Source organism: Cherax quadricarinatus, chromosome 18 (genome assembly GCF_038502225.1).
Source record: "Cherax quadricarinatus isolate ZL_2023a chromosome 18, ASM3850222v1, whole genome shotgun sequence".
Taxonomy (NCBI): domain Eukaryota; kingdom Metazoa; phylum Arthropoda; class Malacostraca; order Decapoda; family Parastacidae; genus Cherax; species Cherax quadricarinatus.
Genome location: NC_091309.1, coordinates 23,708,215 through 23,726,128, shown reverse-complemented (window position 1 = coordinate 23,726,128; position 17,914 = coordinate 23,708,215). Strand labels below are relative to the sequence as shown.

At 38.5% G+C, this 17,914-nt stretch overlaps 1 protein-coding gene across 1 annotated transcript in view; it reads right to left on the bottom strand.

The window, feature by feature from the left end:
• Uqcc1 (Ubiquinol-cytochrome c reductase complex assembly factor 1) overlaps nt 1–17,914 on the bottom strand; it is a 55,695-nt gene that overhangs the window by 9,260 nt on the left and 28,521 nt on the right. The window contains exons 5-6 of the mRNA XM_070086499.1: nt 9,310–9,476; nt 7,519–7,713 (exon numbers count right to left, since the gene is read on the bottom strand). Of these exons, the coding sequence (XP_069942600.1) occupies nt 7,519–7,713; nt 9,310–9,476 (362 nt within the window). The remainder of the gene's footprint in view (nt 1–7,518; nt 7,714–9,309; nt 9,477–17,914) is intronic.

Here is a 17,914-nt window from a genome sequence, read left to right as displayed (position 1 = left end):
GACATAGTGAGAAACATGATGGCACCTTATCTTGGTAAGGGGCATACATTATATACCGATAACTGGTACACAAGCCCATTACTCAGTGATTTCTTGTGAGTGAACAAGACAGATGTGTGTGGCACAGTGTGTTCTAATCGTAAACATATGCCCAGGCTCAACGCAGGTGCTCGTGGTGATGACGTGCAGGTGTTTACTGCCAATGACATCATGGCATTACGGTGGCATGACAAACGAGATGTCACTTTGTTGACAGCCATTCACCGTAATGAAATGCAAGACAGTGGCAAAGTTGATCGAGTGACTAATGAACGTATTAAAAAACCAGTGACAGTGATTGATTATACACAAAACATGCGCTTGGTTGACAAATGTGACATGCAGATTGGTTTTGTTGATTGTGTTTGTAAGAGTTACAAGCGGTACATGAAACTTTTCTTCCATCTCATGGACATTTCAATGCTCAATGCATATAATATGTACCAAATAAAGACTGGCAACAGACCACTGTATGGTGAATTTTGTTTGTCTGTTGTCAGACAACTCATAATGAAGTACCAGGTAAGAACACCTGCTATACAACAAGGTCCTCGAATTCCTCAGGATATACCCAAGCATTTGAGGAGGGAAGGTGATCATTTCATAATACAGCTTCCTTCAACTCAAAAGAAATTTGCTCAGAAGAGATGCATCGTCTGTGCACAAACAAAACAACGGCAACAAAGACGCAAAGACACTCGGTTTGTGTGTGAGGAATGTAAGGTGCCTCTGTGCATGGTGCCTTGTTTCAAGGAGTTCCACAAGCTCCAGCAGTTCTAAAACCATGTACAGTGATTGTAAATATGTAAATATATGATAGAACATTAGTATTATACAAGATCTGTGCATGTTTATTGTAATAAACAACAGTGGTAAACAATAATATGATAATAACTTTAGTGCGGTTATTGTTTTCGATACAGTGAGTTTATATATATACATTATATACAGTATTGGTCTCTCAGGCCCCAAATGTTAGTAGGAAAAGAAAAAAACTGGAAAAGAAAAGAAAAAACTACAAAAACTGCTAAATAATGTAATGCGTGTATGTGGAATTCGTCGATGTTGCCGGCACCACATCATTTTGGACAAACTTCTTGGCACTGTATCTCGGTAAGTACTGATCAGAATTTTTTTTCTTTGTCTTATTACCTTCACAAAAATATGCTCTTTAATTCTGTAAGAAATTTTTTTTTTTTTTTTTTTTTTTTCAAAATTTCTTGGACATTGGAGTACCACTTCAGATTTTGGCCTTGGACCCTGAAGGGGTTAAACTTGTTCTCAGGGTCGAAATTTTTTCGGAAAAAAAAAAAAAAAAAAAAAATTTCTTATGAAATGATAGAGAATCTTTTCCCAATCATAATGACACCAAAAATATGAAATTTGATGGAAAACTTACGGAATTATGCTCTCACGAAGTTAGCGGTCTCAACGATGTTTACGCATCAGCGATTTCGCCCACTTTGAGCCCTATTTTCGGCCAATTCCAGTATACTAGTCGACAAAAATCATATCTATTTCGCTAGAACTCCATTTTTTCCATCGAATGAGTACAAGAAACCACCTATTTACTGATTTCAACTATCCAATAAAATGCTCAGAAATTGGCAATTTTGCCAATTTCACACAAATTTCAGAAGATGCCAATTTCCAAATAGGATCCAGAATAAACAAGACAGACATTCCTGGCACTAAAATAACATTTTCTCTGTTCATTAGTCATGTCCCTAGGCTCCTCTTACACCTCTTTTGCTTTCCACTTTGAATTTTTATTCTCACAAAAAATAGATTTACTGTTATGCAGACTACTGCATTAGTGTAGAAATTGTGTAGAAATAGTATAAATAATATCAGCGCACTTGTGAAAGAATATCAGACTCACCAGTTGACGTGTATTGGGTGCTTGGCATGATTTGTTTACTTTTGAACTCTGGTAAAAATTGAACATTTCTGCTGCTTTGAGCTTAATTTCAAGGTACTTTTCATTATGAAATCAATCCAAATCATCTCAATTTCTGTAATATGTCTTCCATTCTATAAAATGAGACCAGGAAAACTAAAATACAACCATAAGTACCATACGAAAATACACTGCAAAGTAGCTGTTTTAACCCGTAAACGGTCCAAACGTATATATACGTTTTTACCGCTAGTGCCCCAAACGCACATGTAAGTTTTATTTGTCATACATTCAACATTGCCACGATAAGCCTGAGTCACCCAGACATGAGAGAATGAGTGTGAGTACTCACTGTGCGCCATATTAAAATAATTGGGGATGCCTGGGTACTATATGATCTTTTTTCCTATTAAAAAACAACAATTTTTTTCTTCTAAAAAAATCTGGGGCACTATGGTAGAGAACGTATATATACGTTTGGACCGTTTACGGGTTAAACCATAAACACGGTCGGAGTTTTTTTTTTCTCATTATGTACTCTGTGCTGCAGGATTTTTTTTATACTGTGCACACTGATCACATAGACCCATTCTTTCATATGTAGGCCTGCCAGCTTTCTCTCACTAGATTTGAAGGCGCTAGAATTTAGGCATACTAGTACATCAATAACCCTGAAAGGGTTAATCCACCTATGATATTTTCTTCAAAATTATACAGGTCTCCCTCAACATTCGCGTTTTCAACTTTCGCGGGCTTCACACATTCGCGAATTCCCAACCGCCAAATTCCCAGCTGCCAAATCATATTTAAGTTTACCGCCACGAGTCCTTACTACCCTCCCTCCGACCCCTGCAACTGGCAGCCAGCCCTCCCACTACTGTGTGGTGAGTGTTTTGTTTGTTCATTATTTGTTATTAAACTACAGTATAAATAATGTAAACCCATCCATGACTGCATATTAGAATGGCTATTCGGACAGGTATTGGAAGGTGACATCATGTGTTTACTCTTGAACACAGCAAAGAATCAAACATTTCTGCTACTGCTAATAATAATAATAATATTAATATAATAATAATAATAATAATAATAATAATAATAATAATAATAATAATAATAATAATAATAATAAATACGATAGAATTGAAGAAGGAAATTGTACAAAAATACGAGGGTTGAAGCAGTGGTGGAGTTAGTGGTTGACGCAGCGTCAGTGTGGCTTTGTTTATGCTGGAGTGAGTATTAGTCTCCGTGCTCTTCCAAACATTTCACAATAATTCATTGTATTTGGTGCTTGTAGATTGAGTGTGACTGGAGTGGTTGAGGCAGTGGTAGAGGCAGTGGTAGAGGCAGTGGGTGAGCCAGTGGTAGAGGCAGTGATAGAGGCAGTGGGTGAGGCAGTGATAGAGGCAGTGATAGAGGCAGTGGGTGAGGCAGTGGTATTTACTAACATATATGTTATAAATAATAATAGTACATTATGAATAACATTTATTATTATTATTATAAATGTTATTAATATTAACATGTACTATTATTATTTATAACATATGTTAGTAAATACCACTGCCTCACCCACTGCCTCTATCACTGCCTCTACCACTGCCTCTACCACTGCCTCACCCACTGCCTCTATAACTGCCTCTACCACTGCCTCTATCACTGCCTCAACCACTCCAGTCACACTCAATCTACAAGCACCAAATACAATGAATTATTGTGAAATGTTTGGAAGAGCATGGAGACTAATACTCACTCCAGCATAAACAGAGCCACACTGACGATGCGTCAACCACTTCATCCACCACTGCTTCAACCCTCGTATTTTTGTACAATTTCCTTCTTCAATTCTATTGTATTTATTATTATTATTATTATTTTTATATTATTATTATTATTTTTATTATATTATTATTATTTTTTTTTATTATTATCACACTGGCCGATTCCCACCAAGGCAGGGTGGCCCGAAAAAGAAAAACTTTCACCATCATTCACTCCATCACTGTCTTGCCAGAAGGGTGCTTTACACTACAGTTTTTAAACTGCAACATTAACACCCCTCCTTCAGAGTGCAGGCACTGTACTTCCCATCTCCAGGACTCAAGTCCGGCCTGCCGGTTTCCCTGAACCCCTTCATAAATGTTACTTTGCTCACACTCCAACAGCACGTCAAGTATTAAAAACTATTTGTCTCCATTCACTCCTATCAAACACGCTCACGCATGCCTGCTGGAAGTCCAAGCCCCTCACACACAAAACCTCCTTTACCCCCTCCCTCCAACCTTTCCTAGGCCAACCCCTACCCCACCTTCCTTCCACTACAGACTGATACACTCTTGAAGTCACTCTGTTTCGCTCCATTCTCTCTACATGTCCGAACCACCTCAACAATCCTTCCTCAGCCCTCTGGACAACAGTTTTGGTAATCCCACCTCCTCCTAACTTCCAAACTACGAATTCTCTGCATTATATTCACACCACACATTGCCCTCAGACATGACATCTCCACTGCCTCCAGCCTTCTCCTCGCTGCAACATTCATCACCCATGCTTCACACCCATATAAGAGCGTTGGTAAAACTATACTCTCATACATTCCCCTCTTTGCCTCCAGGGACAAAGTTCTTTGTCTCCACAGACTCCTAAGTGCACCACTCACCCTTTTCCCCTCATCAATTCTATGATTCACCTCATCTTTCATAGACCCATCTGCTGACACGTCAACTCCCAAATATCTGAATACATTCACCTCCTCCATACTCTCTCCCTCCAATCTGATATCCAATCTTTCATCACCTAATCTTTTTGTTATCCTCACAACCTTACTCTTTCCTGTATTCACTTTTAATTTTCTTCTTTTGCACACCCTACCAAATTCATCCACCAATCTCTGCAACTTCCCTTCAGAATCTCCCAAGAGCACAGTGTCATCAGCAAAGAGCAACTGTGGCAACTCCCACTTTATGTTTGATTCTTTATCTTTTAACTCCACGCCTCTTGCCAAGACCCTCGCATTTACTTCTCTTACAACCCCATCTATAAATATATTAAATAGATGGGGTTGTAAGAGAAGTAAATGCGAGGGTCTTGGCAAGAGGCGTGGACTTCTCTTACAACCCCATCTATTTAATATATTTATAGATGGGGTTGTAAGAGAAGTAAATGCGAGGGTCTTGGCAAAAGGCGTGGAGTTAAAAGATAAAGAATCAAACATAAAGTGGGAGTTGCCACAGTTGCTCTTTGCTGATGACACTGTGCTCTTGGGAGATTCTGAAGAGAAGTTGCAGAGATTGGTGGATGAATTATTAATATTATTATTATTATTATTATTATTATTATTATTAGCAGTAGCACAAATGTTTGATTCTTTGCTGTGTTCAAGAGTAAACACATGATGTCACCTTCCAATACCTGTCCGAATAGCCATTCCAATATGCAGTCATAAATGGGTTGACATTATTTATACTGTAGTTTAATAGCAAATAATGAACAAACAAAACACTCACCACACAGTGGTGGGAGGGCTGGCTGCCAGTTGTGGGGGGTCAGAGGGAGGGTAGTAGGGACTTGCAGTGGTGGAGGCAGTGGTATTTAATAACATACATGTTGTTAAGGCATAACGTACGTGTATGTATTTAGTACAATTTACGACATTTTCATGTATTTTATGATTGTTCATGGTTCAACAAGTTAAGGAAGCAGTATTGTATTATATTTCCCTACAATATACAGTGGACCCCCGGTTAACGATTTTAATCCGTGCAAGAGGGCTCATCGTTATGCGAAATAATCGTTATGCGAATTAATTTTCCCCATAAGAAATAATGGAAATAAAATTAATCCGTGCAAGACGCCCAAAAGTATGAAAAAAATTTTTTTTTACCACATGAAATGTTAATTTTAATACACACAAACTGAAAAAGGCATGCACAATTACATGACACTTACTTTTATTGAAGATCTGGTGATGATTGATGGGATGGGAGGAGGGGAGAGCATTATCTTCTTACTGTTTAGAAGGGGAATCCCCTTCCATTAGGACTTGAGGTAGCAAGTCCTTTTCTGGGGTTACTTCCCTTCTTCTTTTAATGCCACTAGGACCAGCTTGAGAGTCACTGGACCTCTGTCGCACAACAAATCTGTCCATAGAGCTCTGTACTTTCCTAAAATGGGCCATAACATTGTCATTGAAATAGTCACAAGCACGGCTTGCAACAGCTGTGTCAGGGTGATTTTCATCTATAAAGGTTTGCAGTTCAACCCACTCTGCACACATTTCCTTAATCTTTGAAGTAGGCACAATGGATTCCACAACTGGCATAGGCTTCTCAGGGTTAGCCCCAAACCCTTCAAAATCTTTCTTAATTTCCATACTAATTCTCACCCTTTTTACCACAGAATTGGCACTAGAAGCTTTCTTGGGGCCCATGGTCACTTATTTTCCAGAAACAGCACCGAAAATACTGTAATAATACGAAATATTCCGAGTGTATGCTTGGATGTTACCGCGGAGGCTGGCTGGTAAACAATGGGACGGAGCGGCACATGTGAGGCTGGCTGAGGGCACATTGGACGCGTCTCGGACGAAAATCGGTATGCGGGTTTTTAATCGGTATGCGCGGCAAAAATTTTGCGATAAAAGTAATCGTTATGCGGAAAAATCGCTATGCGATGCCATCGTTATGCGGGGGTCCACTGTATTGGGGCACCAAACATTCACGGTTTTTCAACATTCGCGAGGCTCTTGATCCCCTAACCCTCGTGAATGTTGAGGGAGACCTGTATAAGAAACACATTACATAGCATATAAACATGCAATGTTTATATGCTATTGAGAGTGGCGAGTCGGGTGGAGAGTAAACATTACGTTTTCTCTGATTCAGCGTTAGAGAAAACTGTGAATCTGGCGTCTCGCCCAGTAACCGCCCTTAATACATAAGCTTTTGTTAACAATTCTTGGCATGAATTATTCATTACTTCTCCCTTTGTTTATGATGGCATCTAAAGGTAGTTGTTAGAAACGATTAAACTCAGTGAACATGGTAATAATATGGCTGTGTAGTGTAATAATATGACTGTGTAGTGTAGCCCAGGGGGGCTACATGTGTGTATGTACCTACATCTACCGCTTCCTACAAATCAATACTACTCACAAGCCTTCAATAAGGTATGTAATGCTCATTTATCATTAAAATTTGTGCTTTATATTTATTTCTCATTGTTTTCTGTATGTAAAACTATAGTTAACCTTTAAAAAATGTATTTTTTGTTAATATTTTTGGGTGTCTGAAACGGATTAATTGGATTTACATTAATTCTTATGGGAAATGTTATTTCGGTTTTTGGCCTTTTCGGATTTAGGCCGACCTTCTGGAATGGATTACGGCCGATAACCGAGGGTCCCTGTATTGGATATTCTGTTACTTTGAAATTTGTTTTGGCAACAGAGTTAACCAGATACTATATAATGATAACAAACATAGACAACCTCATAATTAACAATTAATTATTTTAAAATGTAGCAAGCTACTGATTAACAAAATACAGTGATAGTATAATAAAGTACAGTACTGTACCTGTTTTCTCACAAACTGGACACAACATTCTAGTCTTTCTGGATCATCACAGTTCATGCAGAAAAGTCTTCTCCATAAAGCTGAAGCTAAGACATGATCATCACCCATCAGCCCTTCATCATAAGCAATCACAGCTGCTTGGAAAGAAGAACCAAGATCCCGCATCTGTTCCCGAAGTGTACTTTGTGATAAAATCTGAAAATAATATTGGAATCAGCCAGAGTGAAGGACTATTCACTGAAATTGTTGTAAACAAGTTAAGTTTGTAAAATTTAATTTTATGACTGTACATCACAAGTTAGTTGACTTGAAGCTCATTGAAAAATAGCACAGACATGAAACTGATTAAAAAATGACACCCTTAGAAACTCAAGCATGAAACAAAACAGATGAACTATTCACAATTCAAGAAACTGAGGAAAGAAGAGTTGTAGTTGGGTAATGATATAGTACAAGAGTTATTTAATCATGGCTGACTATAGCAAGAGTATAAGCACTCTTGATCTGACAAGATTTACAGGAAGGTTAGTGCCAGTTTTGTTCCTTAGCTGCCAGAATATGCATTTCTAAGGATAAAATACTATACCTAATTTTGAAGCAGCAAAAGATTGATTTCTTTTTATCTTGATTAGAGGTACTGTCATGCTATTGGGGATTTTCAGCTCAAACCCTTTCTAATGTATCAGGCAAAGAATCCTAAAGTTTTGAAATGAATCTCCAAATCTTTCCTGCCTGTTGTATAGAGGTTGACAAGGTGCTTAGGTCACCAAAGATGTTTTGATCAAAAGTTTTACAATAATTTTGTGCTTGAAGTAAAAATTTGTCTTGATAAAGGGTTTTCCTTCAACATTTTACTTGTCTGACAATGTATCCTATTCTCCATCCTGATTACAAAAATGTATCTTTCCACCACATACAACCTCTATATTGCAGCCCATGGACAAAAGCATGATGTATGTAACTGAGGACCTATTCTACAAAGTATATATATGCCCGGGCACTTAGATCCACAGAGAGAGTTGTTAACCTAAAGGATTTTTGGAAAAGACGTAACATATAATCAAATGTACTGAACACTGAGAAAGCTGAGGTGAAGCCCAGCAGGTAAACACAAATGGCAATTGGAAAAAAATGACCTTAACTTGGCACATGATTTCTTTGAGTCTCAGGAGAGCCAGACTTATGTGATATAGGTCTCACCAGTATTAAGCTCATGGAATTGTGGAAACAAATAGCTGAAGAAAAGAATGGTCATTAAAAAGCTGTTGCTGTTGTTGAACCTCCCCAACTCAAGACTGCTGATACTACTATGAAATTGGTGGAGAGATTCTAGATCTCTGAATATGGACTATCTGGGTTTGACGAAAGAGCCAAACTCCTCAAAATTTACCAATTACTCGAAAACAATGAATAATACTCTTTAGTAACAACTAAAAAATTATAGAAAAAAAAAAAGAGTAAATTCCCAGCCTACAGGAGAAATTTTTCTGAAGAAATAACTATCAACCTCCATAGCTGCTCAAATGGCTGAGAATTTCCTAGTGGCAATAACCAATGCAGCTGCTACAACTCCTCAGAAATGTCCACTTTGTTAAACTAATTCCATTATTCTCTGCCCCTTCTTCCTCTAAGACTTCTTCAAATAAGCAAAAACATAAATGCCAGTAAGCAGGAAAGCAATGGCATTTGAAGTAGATTCAGGTCTGTAAAATCATGTACACATCAGTCTTAAAAAATATCTAAAATAAAAAATGTCCATGTTATGAATCTAAACTCAAAATCATAACTTACCCCAAGTTTCTTAGCTCTTATTTCAGAATCTTTCCACAGAGCTTCAATGACTGCATTTCGAGTAAACCTTCCTTCTTTTCCTTCAGCCATGAGTCGCACCATCAACATCCATGTATGGAGCTCAGTTACCAAGAACCATGAATAGTAGGTATCAGGTAAGCCACAAACTGTAAAAATAAATTCATTGAGAGGCACTAGAATATTTTATTTTATAGTACAGTAACAAAAATAAAATTTACAAGGTTGAAGAAAGTCAACACTTCATTAATGAAGATGATACTACTGCTACAAATAATAGTTAATGAGGTTGAAGAACAGTACATATATACAGTAGGTCTATTTATGACATTAATGCATTCTTAAAAAAAAAAATTATGTCTAGTATTTGGAACTTGGAACTTATCCCATAAAAACCTATGTTATAGTCAGATATGTGTTCATGTGCCATAATATTCCATTTTTTTCAACATGCTGGCTGTCTCCCACTGAGACAGGGTGACCCAAAAAAGAAACACTTTCACCATCATTCACACATAATCACTGTCATATCTGTGTGCAGAGGTACCCAGATATGACAGTTTAGATGTCACTCCAAACAGCCAATATCCCAAATCCCTCCTTTAACCCTTTCAGGGTCCAAGGCCAAAGTCTGAAGTGGTGCCCCAGTGTCCAAGAATTTTCAAAAAAAAAAATTGTTATTTTTTCTTATGAAATGGTAGAGAATCTTTTTGTGAATGTAATAAAACAAAAAGTACGAAATTTGATGGAAAATTGACGAAATTATGCTCTCGTGAATTTTGATGTGTCAGCGATATTTACGAATCGGCGATTTTGCCGACTTTGACTCCCATTTTAGGCCAATTACATTATTCCAGTCGACCAAATTCTCAGCTATTTCACTAGTATTACTTCTGTTCTATCGATTGAGCACAAGAAATCGCCAAGTCAACTGTTTCAACTACAAAATAAAGTGACCGGAAATTGGTAATTTGGCCAATTTAACACAAAGTTCAAAATATTCCAATTTCAAAATAGGGTCCAGAATAAACAATGTAAGTATTCCTGGCACTAAACTAACATTTCCTCTGTTCATTAGTTATGTTTTGAGGCTTTACAAATAAATTCCATTTTGATTTTTTATTCACATAATGAATTTTTATTCACACCAAAAAATAGAAGATTTACTGTTATGCAATATTGTAATTATTGTATAAATATCATCACCACATTTGTGAATGTATATTAGACCCACCAGCTGGCGTGTATTAGACGTGTGAGGTTGTTTGTTTACTCTTGAACATCGGCAAAAATTTAACATTTCCGCCACTTTGAGCGCAATTTCAAGCCATTTCCAGTGCTAACACCAATCAAAATTATCTCTATTTCTGTAATATGTCTTCCATTCTATCAAATGAGACCAAGAAATCACAAATACAACTATAAAAAAACATACGAAAAAACACTGCAAAGTCGCTGTTTTAATCGAAAATCATGGTCTCAGTTTTTTTTCTCTCATTATAAACAGTGTGCTGCAGGATTTGTTTTATGTGGTGCACACATACCACATAGATGTATTCTCTCATATCTAGGCCCAAATTTACCACTCACAGTTTATCAGAGTGAGCTGAGCTCATGACGTAGATCTACGGTTTGGACCCTGAACGTAAAGCCGTAGATCTACGGGACGGACCCTGAAAGGGTTAAAGTGCAGACATTGTACAGTAGGGCCTCACTTACATGGCAGGTTAGGTTCCAGGCTACCGGCGTAAAGCGGAAATCACTGTAAAGTGGAACACCCTTTTTTTTCTACCTATAAATGCACAGAAATACTAGATAACAAGTTTACACTAACATATATTAAGTTAGCAATACAACTAGGCATTAAAAAACAATAAAAAAGTATAATGCACATAGAGTACAATCATTACTTACCTTAAAATATTTGTAGTCTTAATCTAAGGTGAGATGAGTACAGTGGACCCCCAACTTATGATGTCCTCAACCTATGTTAAAACTGACTTACGATGCTTGTCAGGTAAAAATTTGACCCCAACCTACGTTGAAAAACTCCCGAACGCGGCCGTCTGGTTCATTTGGCCTGAGCGCCTCAGCTGACTCAAGAAATCGTAATGACACGATTGCAAATAAACCATACCCCCGGCCGGGATTGAACCCGCGGTCATAGAGGTGCCTGTGCTAACTTTCCTATGGTGTAGAAATATACCTAGTTGGATGAATCTTATTGTGGCTAGCTGGTCTAGTGGCTAACGCGACGGGCTGGAGTTTTGAGACTCTATGACCGCGGGTTCAATCCCGGCCGGGGATATGGTTTTTTTCGCCTCAGCTGAGCTAGTGTGACATTGTTTACAAGCTGGGGCAGACGGTTGCATGCATACATTCGATAAATTTTGTATTCCAGTGTTTTTAGTTCTTGTAACTGCTAAATAAGCCACCATGGGGCCAAAGAAAGCTTCTAGTGCCAACCCTGTGGTAAAACTGGTGAGAAATACTATCGTACCATGGTCAGCTGCTGCTGCACCACGATCAGCTGCTGCTGCAGTACCGTCAGCTGCTACTGCTGCTGTAGCACTGTCAGAGGCTGCTGCACCACAGTCAGCTATTGCTGCACCACGGTCAGCTGTACTACTCGAAGATGTGGAGAGACTGTTATTGGTGTGGCTTATCGAGAATACTGAGAAAGAATTAACCCCAGAGGGCTAGCCACTCAGGATAACCCAAGAAAGTCAGTGTGTCATTGAGGACTGTCAAACTTATTTCCACTGGGGTCCTTAATCCTGTCCCCCAGGATGCGACCCACACAAGTCGACTAACACCCAGGTGAACAGGAAAAAATGCTTGGAACTAGTGCTCATAATGGTGAATTTAAGGCCAGCAAAGGTTGGTTTGAGGGATTTAAGAATCGTAGTGGCATACAGAGTGTGATAAGGCCTGTTCTGGAAGAAAATGCCAAACAGGACCTACATTACTCAGGAGGAAAAGGCACTCCTCCCAGGACACAGTGTCTCATCATTCATCACTACATCTTCAATAAAGGAAAGTGTCATTTATTCTTCATTTAGTACACTAGTACATGCACAATATATATTGTGCATGTATCCTTCTTTTTGTGTGTAGGAAAATGTATATTTCATGTGGTAAAAATTTTTTTTTCATACTTTTGGGTGTCTTGAATGGATTAATTTGATTTCCATTGTTTCTTATGGGGAAAATTAATTTGACTTATGATAATTTCGTCTTACGATGTGCTCTCAGGAATGGATTAATATCGTAAGTCGGGGGTCCACTGTAGTTTTTATTGTAAGAAATCAAGTGTGGTATGTATGGTACCCAGCCAGGCTACCATACCAGGCCACCCCACACACACATAATATTCTATGACATTTAAGCGTCCCAGAACGATAAAATACATATACAATTTACTCATTAATTACCTTAAAATATTTGTAGTCTTAATGTTGGGTCAGAGGTGAGTAAACAAGATAAAACGAATAAATGAGAGAGAGAGAGAGAGAGAATAAATACATGAGAGAGGACAGACATGGAGTTTTGTAAACAAACCAGGCGAACACGTCTGGTTTGTGTACAAGTTATACATTGCGTACAAGTTGTCTCTATGTTGATACGGTAGAATAAATAAAGAGGCACACTCTCATTCTCATTTAACACCATTTTTAGATGAAATGACGCTCTGAGTGAAGGCATACGAAGGGAAAAATTTTCTACAGTTACCCCCAGTAACACATTTTCTCTTATGTTGGACTAGAGAAAACGTTATTCTTGCCGTCACTCGTACAAGTTGTCTGGCTACCACATCTCATATTTATGTTTGTTTATTCTACTGTGGGGTGTATTTTTCATCTGTATATGTTACGTATCATGTTTATTATAGAATTTTGAAAAAATATCATAGATGGATTAATGAAAATGTGTATATTAACATAATATACGACATTTAATGAGACTCAGTGATTATTATTATTATTATCATTAGTACTAATATGGCATCTTGAGATATAAGACTCTCTTTACTGATTTTAATGTGTATCTGCACTCCAGCACAGTGTGTAAGTTTATTTAGGTACAGGTATACATAAGTATAATTATCAGGGTATATATAAAATATTATTCTTATTTTTAGTAATCTGTACAGGAAAAGGAGTTACTAGCCCATTGTTCCCGGCATTAAGGTTGACTTTTACAATATGCATGGCTTACGGAGGAAAGATTCTTATTCCACTTCCCCATGGATATAATAGGAAAAGTAATAAGAACAAGAACTATTAAGATAAAATAAAAAAAAAATCAGATGAGTGTGCATAAATAAACATGTATATGTATGTGTAGTGTGGCCTAAATGTAAGTAGAAGTAGCAAAATATACCTGAAATCTTGCATATTTATGAGACACACAAAAGACACCAGCAATCCTACCATCATGTAAAACAATTACAGGCACTCGTTTTACACTCACTTGGCAGGATGGTAGTACCTCCCTGGGTGGTTGCTGTCTACCAACCTACTACGAGGGGTTTGGACTTCCAGCAAGCATGCATGAGCGTGGTAGATAGGAGTGAATGGAGACAAATGGTATCTGGGACCTGATGAGCTGTTGGAGTGTGAGCAAGGTAATATTTAGTGAAGGGATTCAGGGAAACCGGTTATTTTTATATAGCTGAACTTGAGTACTGGAAATGGGAAGTACAATGCCTGCACTTTAAAGGAGGGGTTGGGATATTGGCAGTTTGGAGGGACATGTTGTATATCTTTATACGTATATGCTTCTAAATTGTTGTGTTCTGGGCACCTCTGCAAAAACAGTGATTATGTATGAATGAAGTGAAAGTCTTGAATGATGATGAAAGTATTTTCTTTTTGGGGATTTTCTTTCTTTTTGGGTCACCCTGCTTCGGTGGGAGATGGCCGACTTATTGAAAAAAAAAAACATAAAATATGAAATAATTTTTAAAAACACTTGAAATTTTGGAGTTTCCAGACATAATGGAAAGACGTGGTGCTCACGGAGCATGTAAACAAACTGGGTGGTGTGGGTTGTCCATATTAGAAAATCAGGTGGGGGGAGCCATATAGCAAGTTTTGGTCATAATTTGAAATGTCCGTATTAGCAAAACGCCGTAAAGCAGGGCCCTCCTGTACTTCCCGCCTCCAAGACTCAAGTCTGGCTAACCCATTTCCCTGAATCCCTTCACAAAATATTACCCTGCTCACACTACAACAGCTTGTCAGGTTCCAAAAGTCATTCATCTCCATTCACTCCTATTTAACATGCTCACACGTACCTGCTGCATGTCCAAGCCCCTTACACACAAAAACCTCTTTTAATGCGTCTCTCCATCCTTTCCTAGGACGACCCCTACCACTTCTCCCTTCCACTACAGATTTATACATCCTCCAAGTCATCCTATTTTGCTCCACCCTCTCTAAATGACCAAACCACCTCAATAACCCCTTCTCAGCCCTCTGAATAATACTTTTAATAACTCCGCATCGCCTCCTAATTTCCACACTACGAATTCTCTGCATAATATTAACACCACACACTGCCCTTACACATGACACCTCCACTGCCTCCAGCCTCCTCCTCACTGCAGCATTCGCAACCCATGCTTCATACCCATATAAGAGTGTTGGTACCACTATACACATATATTTCCTTTGCCTCCATGAAAAATGTACTTTTGTCTCCACAGATACCTCAATACAGCCTCTTCTCACTTAACAACGGAGTTCCGTTCCTAAGACCTCGTTGGTAAACAAATTCGTCAGTAAGTGAGGAGCATACTATAATGGTAGTGGGTTTGTGCGAACCATCTTTAATATTGTTTTAATGTCACCTTTGCACCATTTATAGCATTTCTGGTATATTTTTAAATGTTTATACAATAGTGTACAGTGGACCCTCGCCTAACGCTATTAACCCTTTCAGGGTCCGTCCCGTAGATCTACGGCTGGTCGGTGAGTGTCCAAACCGTAGATCTACGCCAAAATTCTAGCGCCGTCAAATTTAGCGCGAAAGCGCTCATAGGCCTACATATGAGAGAATGGGTCTGCGCGGTGGGTGTGCGCCGTAAACAAAAAATCTAGGCGCCTGCATAGCATTGTGGGAACGCCGGCTCAGTTTCCCTTGTTCACCATGTCTCGTCGCAAGTCAGCTCTCACTCCCCGGAAAATTGGGACTCTCCTCTTCCTGTCTGATAGTTCTGACACTGATGGAAGTGGAAATGAAGACGAATTCTACGGCTTTGATGAGTTAGTGACCGAAAATAATGACCAGGATATCGATAATAGTGCAGAAAACCCCGACGATCCTCGACCTTCTACCTCTGGTGTGGGCACTCGTGACTCACGGTCGGTTGTTCCTAAACGTAAGAGAAAACTAATATTTTCCCGTGGCCTGGCCTCTGACTTCAGTAATGACGATGATTCTGACGTGGATTGTGATTTTATTGCGCTCGACGATCATTCGAGTAGTGATAGTGAGGAAACATATTCACCAGTGAAGCGTCGGTATGTGCGCCGCCGCAAGTTCCGTTCCTAAGACCTCGTTGGTAAACAAATTCGTCAGTAAGTGAGGAGCATACTATAATGGTAGTGGGTTTGTGCGAACCATCTTTAATATTGTTTTAATGTCACCTTTGCACCATTTATAGCATTTCTGGTATATTTTTAAATGTTTATACAATAGTGTACAGTGGACCCTCGCCTAACGCTATTAATCCGTTCCTGAGAGCTCAACATTAGGCGAAATTATCGTTAGCCAAATTAATTTTCCCCATAAGAAATAATGGAAATAAAATTAATCCGTTCCTGACACCCCAAAGTATGAACCAAAAAAATTTTTTACCACATGAAATATTAACCCTTTGACTGTCGCAACCCCCAATCCTGAGGTGTCTCCTGTGTCACAAAATTTAAAAAAAAAAAATTATTTCTTTTATGAAATGATAGAGAATCTTTTCCCGATTGTAAAGACACCAAAAAAACGAAATTTGATGGAAAACTGACGGAATTATGCTCTCACGAAGTTAGCAACCTTGGCGATATTTACAAATCGGCGATTTCGCCCACTTTGAGCCCTATTTTCGGCTAATTCCATTATTCCAGTCAACCAAACTCATAGCTATTTCTTCAGAACTCCATTTTTTTCATCGATTGAGTACAAGAAACTGCCCATTTACCGATTTCAACTACCCAATAACATGGTCAGAAATTTGCAATTTGGCCAATTTCATGAAAATTAAAAAATATGACAATTTCAAAATAAGGACCAGAATGAACAATGTAGACATTCCTGGCTCTAAAATAGCATTTTCTTTGTTCATCAGTCATGTCTCCAGGCCCCTGTGATATTACTCTTGCTTTTTATTTTTAAATTTTATTCAAACAAAAAATAGAAGATTTACTGTTATGCAGACTACTGCAATACTGTAATAATTGTAAAAATTACATCAACCCATTCATGACTGCATATTAGAATGGCTATTTGGACATTTATTGGACAATGACATCATTTGTTTACTTTTGAACATAGGCAAAAATCAAACATTTCCCGTACTTTGTGCTCCATTTCCAGGTTCTTTTTATAGTAAAATTAATCAAAATCACCTCTATTTCTATAATATAGTTTCCATTCTATCAAATGAGACCAAGAAAACGAGAATACATCCACAAATACTATACGAAAATAGACCACAAAGTCGGCATTTTAATTAAAAAAAAAAGGTCAGAGTTTTTTTTTCTCATTATGCACTGCGTGCTCCAGGATTTTTTTTATATGGTGCACACTGACCACACAGACCCATTCTCTCACATGTGGGCCTACCAGCTTTCTCCTGCCTGATTTGAAGCCGCTAGAACTTATGAGTATATATACGTCAAACACGGTACCTCATAAACGTATATATACGGCCACGACAGTCAAAGGGTTAATTTTAATACACACAAACTGAAGAAGACATACACAGTTACATGAGACTTACCTTTATTGAAGATCTGGTGATGATTGATGGGATGGGAGGAAGGGAGACTGTGGATGGTGTTAATGTTTAGAAGGGGAATCCCCTTCCATTAGAACTTGAGATGGCAAGTCCTTTTCCGGGGTTACTTCCCTTCTTCTTTTAATGCCACTAGGACCAGCTTCAGAGTCACTGGACCTGTGTCGCACAACATATCTGTCCATAGAGGCCTGTACCTCCCATTCCTTTATGACATTCCTAAAGTGTTTCACAACGTTGTCAGTGTAATAGCCACCAGCACGGCTTGCAATAGCTGTGTGAGGGTGATTTTCATCAAAAAAGGTTTGCACTTTAAGCCACATTGCACACATTTCCTTAATCTTTGAAGTAGGCAACTTCAATTTCTCTATCCCCTCCTCCGAAGCAGTTTCCTCAGGTGTGGCCTCTTGCTTTTGAAGATGATCTAGCAGCTCATCAGTGGTTAGTTCTTCATTGTCCTCCTCTGCCAACTCTTCCACATCCTCCCCACTAACCTCCAACCCCAAGGACTTCCCCAATGCCACAAAAGATTCCTCAACTGGCATAGGATTCCCAGGGTTAGCCTCAAACCCT